The 10,530-nt window shown below is 29.1% G+C and overlaps 1 protein-coding gene across 1 annotated transcript; it reads right to left on the bottom strand.

Annotated features, from left to right (window-relative positions):
* Positions 1-3,457: 3,457 nt before the first annotated feature.
* Positions 3,458-5,949, bottom strand: LOC109816279 (transcription factor DIVARICATA). The gene is made up of 2 exons (XM_020381217.3): positions 4,811-5,949; positions 3,458-4,329 (listed from the first exon to the last, which is right to left on the bottom strand). The coding sequence occupies exons 1-2, from the start codon at positions 5,245-5,247 to the stop codon at positions 3,831-3,833; spliced, it is 936 nt and encodes a 311-aa protein (XP_020236806.1). The 5' UTR covers positions 5,248-5,949; the 3' UTR covers positions 3,458-3,830.
* Positions 5,950-10,530: the final 4,581 nt, after the last annotated feature.

Genomic DNA, 10,530 nt, shown 5'->3' with positions numbered 1-10,530 from the left:
AAAGATTGTATAAAAAAGTAATTTACTTTTTAGAGATTTTATATAAAGTATAAGTTTTTTTTGTTATAATTATAAAAATCATTTTATTTTAAAATGTGATGATTTCAGTTTTCTTTAATAAAGAACCTCTTTTTTAATTTTTTTTTCAAGACTTAATAAACACGAGTTTTTCAAAATATTTATTTTTTCATGAAAAATTAACTAAAGAGGGTGAAATAAGCACACATGCTTTAAATAATGACTTTAAACTAAAGATAAATGCTAAAGTCATTATTTTAGTGAATCCACTTGATAATCCCTCTCATAATTTTCCTCCATAAGTTATATAGTTTTATCTTATCCATATAGCTACATGTTTTCAGAACTTTTGGCGAGCCATTCACAAGGAAGAAGGAAGATCAGCCACTGGGTTTAATAAAGATGAAACTAAGGGGTTGTAATTAACCAGTGCATGTGTTCAATGTAATCAAAGCTGCATTTTAATGCCACTTGCCAAAAACAAAAGAACTTTACTTTTTCTTTGAGAAAAGTTGGTGGTTTGTCTTGTCAAATACTATCATGCTGGCCCATTAGGCTTATACCGACATGCTCATGCATTCTTTCACTTCAAATGTAAAAATAAATTACTTAATGTTTGTTTTATTAGGCGTTGCAAATTGCAGGGTTAGTGAAAACCAGGATCATTCTAAGATTCTCATTAGCTTCATAATTATATTATGAAAAAAATTAACGATCATAGAGTTAGCATAAAAAGAATATGGTACATTTTAATTTGCTTTTAAAAAATACGGCAATTAACTCATATATATATGCATGAATAACATGCTAGAATTCGTGGATGATATTTATTAGTTCTTTGAGATTGAAAATATTCAAGACACTTCATGTAATTTCCGCAAGTTTACCGATCCCATCCTAATACTTTGTGTCAAATCCAAAAATTTTAAGTAATCACAACAATATTTATATATAAATTTATAATAATATTAAATATATAACTTTGTATTTTTAAAAATATAAATATATATCACCATTACTGTCTACAAAATTTTATATTTTAAAAATATTAAATAATTTTCTCACATTCAATACTTTTAAAAATATGTCTTTCTTAACTAAATAATAATTTAACTATTTAGCTCTTGTATAAAAATTTGACCTTTTTATATAAAAAAAAATTATAATATAGACTTGGCCAACTATCACTTTTTTATTGACTTTAATTAACTATAAATAATATAATATATACTAAAAAGAAGAGAGACATTTTGTGTCCCGTTAAAAAAATTAAATTAAAAAAATGAGTATATATATGAAAAAACTATATATTAACATGTTAGTTGGGCATTTGCCATATAAATCTGTCCCTACTAATAGTAATAGATTTAAACTCGATCGGGACCATGCCACCATGTTTTTTTTTTTATATTTATTTGATCATCCCCTTTTCTTTTTATTCTAGAATGCTGAAACCCTAAAATTGTACATTATTCAATCATTCCTATAAGAAAGATTATTATTATATTTTGATATTCATAACTTGTAAGAAAGAAAATCATGTGGCTCTATTTTGTCATTTTGTTTCTTTGGAACTCGACAAAATTAAACTTGTCCATATATTGAGTGATTACTTGAATGACTTTGCATTTTGTTGACAAAATACTTAAGCACGTATGTATACTTAATTATCTCCTTGAAAAGTATATTGGGATTAATTTGTTCGAAAACAATTAGAAAGAACTAATGTTTGAGCGTATGCATGATATTCCTAATGATACAAGGTGGTTTCTAGAGAGTGGCATGGCACATATGTGGTCAAAATAAACTTATAGAAGAAGAAATTATAAGTTACGACAAGTGATGATTGATTTGCATCTTTAATCAAGTGCATGCGCATAATAGGCTTATTTTGATTAGTGTGGTGCTTTCTTAGTATCAATGATGCACTAAATTAGGTTAAAGATTCTCCGTCCAAGGGAAGATTGTGGGCGCGTCTTTGTGCAAGTGAATGAGACAGAAAGTGATCGATTAGCACATGGAATAATTAATGGTTACAATGCTTCCATTTTCACAAGCTTAATCATGCAGGATCAGAATTTGACTGCCACATAAATTAACACTAGTATTATTCTAACTTCTGTAACACATACCTACTATATATAATTATAATTTATGATAAAAATCAAACCTACAAGTTATATTTTAATTTTATGATAAATAATTTACATTGTAGCTAGCACAAAATTATTTTTTAATTTTTGATAGTTTATTTTAAAATACTAATATAGTAATAATAATAAATCCACAATGAGATCTGATTAAGCAAAGGTGAAGATTTGTTTTGGCAAAATACAAAAAGGTTGATTGCCTCCATGAATGTGATCAACGATTTGAGCCAATAAGTAGAGAACAGTGAAAAGTTTAAAACTTGTTTAGTTTAATGGCTAGGGTCCGTACATATAGAATCAGAAAGACTGTGATGCTTTGTTTGGATTATGTGTATACAGTATTATAGCCCTACATGACCAAATCCGCTTTGTTAAGAATATATTGCCTGTCTAATCACTCTTGAATCCGTCATTGTACGATATATTATTCTAATTAAATAATTAACAATCAACCTATAAGGAATCTTCCTCTTACTGTTGGATTCTTAAGAAGAATTCAATTATTATCAACAATTAACAAACAAATACGTGATGCATGAATTAGCGTATGCAGAGTAAGTACATTATATTAAGGTGAAACCAACTAGATTAAAGTCTAAAAAGAATAGAGATAAGAAGAAAAGCAAGCATGTCTTTCAATTCTCTGATACCAAAATTTTAGTGCAATGCCAGGTCATAATTATAAATTCAGATCGATCTTAGTAAAAAAAATTGCAAAAAAGAAGAGATAAAAAAGGAACAGAGATCTTCACTAGAAGAGTCACAGGATACTTGAAGGGTTTGATTAACTGTTAAAACAATCTTTTGGGTGTAGTCATATCTGCAAATCAAATTGAACTACTTATGTCTCATACTAATAGTGGCTTTTAGTAATTTTTCTTTTTATAATAATCTCACTAGTTAACTATTAGAACTAATCACAAGATTTTCACACGAGAACAATATTTAGTAAGAAATTTCATGTTTGATTTCATGAAAACTCTTTGGATCAACCGCACATACAATAATGCAAGTGGAATTAATTTCTGGTTGAGGAAACTTTGAACAGTTGTGACAAAACAAAACAAAAATTCACAAGATCTCCACGCAGTTGGGGACGTTACACAAAGTAGATCAGACTCCGAAGATGATTTTTATTAGTAACCTGTTGGCATAAACTTTAATTTACCCTTGTCATGGAATCACTTTATTGTTGCGTAGCATTTCAAACATGTTGAAGATACTTAGTTATGTCTTTTAGGTTTTTCACTTACCTTTGAATTACTATTGCCAAGGTATCAGATGATGTATTTCTCAAATAATATTTTGCTTTGAATTCAATACATACATACATACATGCTTAGCTAGTTTTCAAATTTGAGGTGCCTCTTTTTCTCTAAGTTGACATTTCATTATACACTTGGCTTGAAATCCATTATTCTTAGACAACATAGAAAAACCAACCAAGACCCAACGTTGCGGGCTTGTTTGCCTGCCACTCCTTTCAGGAAATTTTTATTTGTTGAAGAAACAAATATACGTACCTTCCTTCAAGTTCATTATAACTAACCAACATTCTAGGATATTCACATAGAACTTGGGAAAAAGCTCAAGCACTGTTCTTATTGAAATCAACACGAGATTCTGGTTCTACCCCTTAATAATTCACTACAACAAGTGAGACTAGTGTTGTGAGGACTGTTGCATTTGGAAAACCATGTTCTGTGTCTGAGGTCCCAAGTAAGAAGACTCATAAAGAGCACTCTTGTGCAGATTCTGTCCCTGCATTTTAACCTCAAAGGAGTTGGCACCATAAGGAGTCATGAAGACTCTTTCATGTGCAGGACTAAGTGTCGTAGCCACTCCTGTGTTTGACTCATTGCTCCACTGAAAATGAGTTCTGGGGGTAGTAGAAGTAGGATTTGGCTGCTGCTGTGAGAGCGCGTGTGGTGAAGTGGATCTATTTGTGTCTTCTGATGAAGTTGTGGTGGTTTCAGTGAGATTCACTGTTGTTATGTCATGGATGCTAGCTCTTCTCTTGTCTTTGCCTCCTGAAAGTTGTCTTATGAAGTACTTCTGAGCATGACTAGCAACCTGTGTTGGGGTTCTAGTAATCACAAAATTGCGAGAAATATTTCTCCAATCACCTTTCCCATACTTCTTCAAACCCAGTAGAAACAATCTGCAAAAAACATCAAAAGTTGTTAGTTTAAACACCAAACTAAGAGAACACAATTTATTTTACCCAACAAACTCCCCCAAAAGACCTAGCTATCAAAAGAAAAATCCAACCCTTTAATATCTACACATAATTATTGTCCCTACACCTCTAGCTTTAATTAACTTTAAATTCCATCCATCAATTCTAGCTTTTTACACAATCACCATGCTTTCAAACAGAAATAGATATACAATCCCAAGTCCCAACTGCTGATCATAATGTCATATATAAAAATCTATATGTAAAGTTACCTGTCAACACTGTGAGTCTACTTGAATACAGATTTAGAAAAACTTTTGAAAATATTTCTACTGAAAATAAAGAGTTCTTCTCAATAAAAAAATTCTCATAACTTCTTTTAAACCTGTATCCAACCAGGTTCTATATATAAGTAATAAAAAAAACAATGCGTCAAAACAAATGCAAAAAGGTAAAAATTTACTTATGTTCCTCTTCAGTCCAAGGCACTCCTTTCTTCCTTTCATGCTCATGAGGTCTCACTGAGGAAGATCTCTTTCCACTTACTTTAAACCCATCATAACTAGGAGTGTTCACCCAATCTAAGGTGAAGGGTGAGGTGGCAGTGCTATAGCCAGGAACTGGGATCAAACCAGCTTCTATATTGCAAACATCCACTTCTAACTCCTTGTACTGCCTGATCACATCCACAACAGACTTTCCTGGAATCATTTCAGCCACTTTGTGCCACCGATCTGGGGTATCCTTATCATGCACCGCAAGAGCATTTTCAAAGAGCTTGTTCTCTTCAGTGGTCCATTTTGTGCTCCTGCTATCTTCCACCAACCAATTGGTGTTGGTGTTGATGTTGGAGTTGGGAGTACAAGGTGTAGGAGGGAGGGTTATAGTTTCCCACTTCATCAATTCAATTTACAAGCACAACACAAGCTACTGCTCATACAATCAAATTTGGGCTTATTCAAAGCAAGATTGAAACTTGAGGGGTGGAAATTAAACTGAGGAAGATAAGGCAAAGAGAAATGAGAACAGAAGTGGAGGTTTTGCAAGAACAATATTAAGGGTAAATCCACAAGCACTTTGGAGGGAATAAGAATACCTCAAGAATCTAGAAACGACCCACTTGATCAAAAAAAATCAGAGAGAATGCTCCAAATTGGTGTTGAATGAAGATTATTATCTATTATCCGATTGGTCTAAATTCTTACAAGATAACCCTGCTTACCCAATGAACTTCCCTCTCAAATACCAAACAAGAACTCAAAAATGAAACTTTTAGTGAGAAGAAAAATTTGGGAAAGCAAGAGGAGAAGCCAAACACAATAAATGTGGTAAGTGATAACCCAATTAGGAAACAGCAGAAAGAGTCAAGTGCTAATGAGCAACTGAGGGTAGAGAAAGACTTGTTCTAAAAAACAAAAAAAAAAACTGTTCTTTCTCCCTTTTTCCCTGTCTAACAAGGAAAAGAGAAGAAATAATATTAAACAAACCAACTCAGCAGAAATAATAATTATAGGATCTCCAAGCATGAAAGCTGTTATGTGCAAGCTGAAAAGCAAGTGACCATACTTCAAGAAATTAATTTAAACAAAATTGACAAAATAAAATAAAATAAAATAAAATAAAATAAGAATGAGGAACCATCTTAAAAAAAGTGACGAAGTTGGTGTTGTTGAGCTGTGATTGGATATAATGTGTGTTGTGGGGACTGCCTGCAACTACATATAATGGACACTATCGGTTCTGTGCATTTTTCAGAAAAATAATAATTAAGAAATTACTTACTTCATAGACTTGCAAATTGCAATGGTTTGTTTATTGATTAGTTTGATAATTTTGAATTTTCTTTTCTTCTATTGGTTGGAAATGCGACAAGAAATGAGGATTGGCAGCTCATCATAAATGATGGAAGAGCCACCTGCTACGCACTAGTCAATGACATTCAGCAAACACCAATTCTTATTTTTTTTATAGCCTCCTAACATATTCAGCCAACTTTCTATTTTATTTTTAAAATTAATATTATATACTTTTTTTTTATATATTTTTAAGAATATGACACACAAATTAAGAAATATAATTAATACATTACCTTCATTTATATTTAAGTCATTATTGATTTCTTAACATGATTTTATTATTTTTCATTTATGATAAACATGTAAATTATTTTAAAATTATGTAAAAGTAATTTTTAATGTCATGCATTTAACCATATTATATTTAATTTGTTAATGATTTAACAGAGAAAGTATTCACCCTAAAAAAACACAGAAAGTATTAAATATGACTAATTTTTTTCAAAAAAATAATTAATGTATTAAACATCATAAATTTCCTTAAATAGTTTCTTTTTATTTCTTTAACAATTATCTTTAACGCACTCTTTAACAAACCTATAAGCTAAATTTCCCCTTCGAAAATATACATTGATAATTGGTTTATTTGAACTTTTAAAATGAAGCATTTTTATTTTTTTATCTTTCTGACTTTCTTACTTAACTTAATGTTACTTTGACCATTATTTTTAAATATATATATATATATATATATATATATATATATATATATATATATAAAGGTGTGATACGAATTAGGACAGATTCAATTAGTCTAACTTGACCTGTACAAAAAAAAAAGAGTCTAAACTTGATTATTTATTTTAATTGGCTATTTATGAACTGGGCCTGGGATTAGACTGGGGCACTCGGCCATAACTTGTTAATCACCACAGTTTAGATTTTGAACCAAATTAAATATTTTAATTGGAATTCATTCTCAATATATTTTTTAGATAATTATTATAAAAGTTAATATGTTTATAATATATGGTAATTTATAATAACCCTAAGCGTGTGGTTCATCGGTAGGGGTTAATTCACACTTAAGCAAGGTTAGGAGTTCGAATTCTGTCTTGTGTATGCAACCGCGTTAAATCTTGGGGTCAGTTATCTCACCCTTTGAGGTGCTTCCAACCTAGCAAAGAGATTAGTCACTGCTATCGGTAGTGGATACTCCACGGACAAACAAAAAAAAATGATAATTTATAATTAGATCGTATTATTACAAAAAAAATATTTATATTGATAATACATATTACTTAGTATTTTTATAATATAAAAAAATATAGGTTGATTTATAATATTATTATGTACTAGATATTAATACAATAGAATTATATTAAGCCATAAATTTATTTTTATCATCAATTTTGAAACGTATTATATTGGTACCTATTAAGTTCATAATAACAAATAAGGTAAATATTTTTTCTTAATATAGTTATTTCATATTCAAACTCAATATTCAAATTCTAAATATCTTTATTAAGAAACACAAATTATTTCCACTTACCCCAACTAATATTGGTATCAATGGTATTTTATGAATGGCCTAAGCTGCTAATAAATTTTCCTCTCATAAAAGCAACCATCTTTAATGATCCCTTTTCTTAAAACTTTTATTTATTAAGATCACAAAAAAAATGCTAACAATTGATTTAGGGCAGTTACTGAATAAAAATAGGAGTTTATATTAAAAATAAACGTATATTCGTAAAAATATTTTAATTAAAACTTTGGATTATTGATTCATTAATTAGTAAATTATAAATATTAAAAAAAAACATTTAAATTGGAAAGTTTGGTTTGGTGAAGCAGGAGGTAGCCGCCAAAAGAACGGTTGAGTTGAGATGTATGGGTGGTAATGGTAAATGACACAAAACAGCAAGTTGATGCGGTGGGTCCCACATACGGTTACAACATTACTCACGTCCTTTTCTTATTCCATGTCTTTCCAAATAATTCTACTTTTTCAGAATCCCTAGGTCATGGACCCCACCCTTTCAGATTGTTACACGTGTCCCTCCTTTCTTTCACACTTCAGTTCACCACCGTTGCTTCAACCAACCAATCACCTTCCTTCACATGACTAACATCCTCTGCAGCCAAATCTCTCTACAGCCACCCTGCTGCAACATCTGAACCATTCATTGGTTCATAGAGAACACTATCAATGGTGACATGTTGTCATTTTCTTTTTTTAACAAAGTGTTTGACATAACTATTTAATAAGATGATTTGAATGACAGATATAATTTATAAATATCATGCAACATTGAATGATTACGAAACAATTTAAATATAGAGAAATACGAAATGAACAAATCACAACAATATAACTATCGACGGAAATTGAGATATTAGGATCACTTGTATAATACGAGTATTATTTGTCTGCTAAACATTTTCACAGCCATATTGCCGCCAAGCATGAATTTCAAACTCTGTTATTGTTGGTAAATGAGAGAAAGGGAAGAAGTAAAAAAGTGGGGGAGGGGGTAAAAGTAATAGAGAAGAAAACCTAAAGTTATTGTGTAATTAAAAAATGCACCAAATATATATATATATATATATATATATAATCATTTGGATATTCATGTGAAATTTTTATCTTACCTTTTTTTTTATATAATGTAAAGGTTAATTTTATGATGTTAATATTTAGTGTAATAATACCCGATAAAATATGATAAGTAAATTGTTAATTAGAATCGAAGATTTTGAATTCTCTATCTTGGATTAAAATAAATTCAAGAATTTATGTAGACTCGATGTAGATGACCACAATTACAAATGTGCAAAACTCACTTAAAAGCTTACAAACTTTGTATTTTGGGTTCAACACTTCAAATAGTGCAAGAAACATGTAAATTGTGGGAGAAAAAAAAAATTAGCACAAAACACCTTTTTTTCTTATGTCGTTTTGGATGTTTTTTTACGCATTGAGTCATATTTAAACTCGTGATTATGTCTAGGTCTATTTCAACTTGCTCAAATTTGCATGATTTCACTTGAAAACGAGTTTGCAACCAAGTTAAAAAGGTTGGTATCCGTAAACTCATAAACTTGATAGTTTTTATAAGTTAAAAGTTCATTTTGACAATCATACCTTGGACAATAAGAGGCAAAGTCTTGAAACTTATAATATAAGGAAGTCCTCCATCAAGATGATATGATTATCATGATGGGTTAGAGCATGTTAAATCAGTTATTTGATATTTCCAAAATTCATGCTCAATTGAAGTTAAAGTCAGTTAACTAACCTAAAAAAGTTGGTGATATGAAGTCAATTTAGACACAAGTCTACCATAGATGTCATTCCCTATTTGAAGTTGGATATGTTCTCAACATAACAAAATCATGACTTATAGTGATAATGTCATAAAAGATGAGTTTGTAGGATGGTGAAAGGGCAAAGATCAATCCATAACACTAACTAAAATAAATGTGTAGGAGTTGAATATATTTATTAATGTATAAATGATTAAAATATTATTTTTAGTTCTTATAATTTAACTTAATTTATCTTTAAATTCATACTATTTAAAATAAATTTTTTAGTCTCAACACTTATATTTTTTACTATTTTTTAATTCCCTTAGTTTAATATTGTTTTTTTTAGTTTCTATAGTTGCAGATTTTTAATTATTTTAGTCTTATTGTTAATTTTTATTAAAATTTAGTCTCTTTTATATTGAGGTGACCAATGTATTAATTTAACTTGTCAAATGTCAAACTTATTTTATTATAATTACTCTAAATTAGTTATTTTGATATTTCACTCTTATTTGTACCTTCATTTACAATGCTCAATTGCTCATTTTGCGACACCTTTTTTCATTCACAAAATTGAAAACTTTTAACATATCAACACAAACAAGCAACATAAAAAAAAAAGTTATGTTAGTGAAGCATGATCAATATTGTGAAGAATTATTTTTCAATATTTTAAAAGATTTAAATATATTTTTAGTTCATGCAAAATAAACATGTTTTGAGTTTGATTTTGATAAAAAAAAATTAATTATTTTTTATCCTTATAAAAATTAGAACTTCTTTTTTTATTATATAGTTTTTACTATTATATGATTATTTTTATTACTTAGGTATTCATTAGAAGGTTATCTAATTATTATGAAAGATATCTACAATTATATATGATACTTTATTTATGTGACGCTTCAAAAATTGTATAGACTAAAATCAAAATTTATCTATTTTATAATGACTAAAAATATATTTTAGTTAATTTTAAATTTGAAAAGGTAATTTGATGATATTAATCATTTTTGGAAATGATGCTTTTGTTTTATATGCTTATATTTATTTTTTTGTTTAATATAGT

Source organism: Cajanus cajan, chromosome 9, assembly GCF_000230855.2.
Source record: "Cajanus cajan strain Asha chromosome 9, NIPB_CcT2T_4, whole genome shotgun sequence".
NCBI lineage: Eukaryota > Viridiplantae > Streptophyta > Magnoliopsida > Fabales > Fabaceae > Cajanus > Cajanus cajan.
This window is presented reverse-complemented; position numbering and strand designations above follow the sequence as displayed.

Excerpts from the sequence above, each read along its gene's own strand:
- LOC109816279 (XM_020381217.3), bottom strand. The coding sequence starts at position 5,247 with ATGAAGTGGGAAACTATAACCCTCCCTCCTACACCTTGTACTCCCAAC. Across the intron at positions 4,330-4,810 it reads TGGACTGAAGAGGAACATAA|ATTGTTTCTACTGGGTTTGA; the intron begins GTAAATTTTTAC and ends TGTTTTTTGCAG.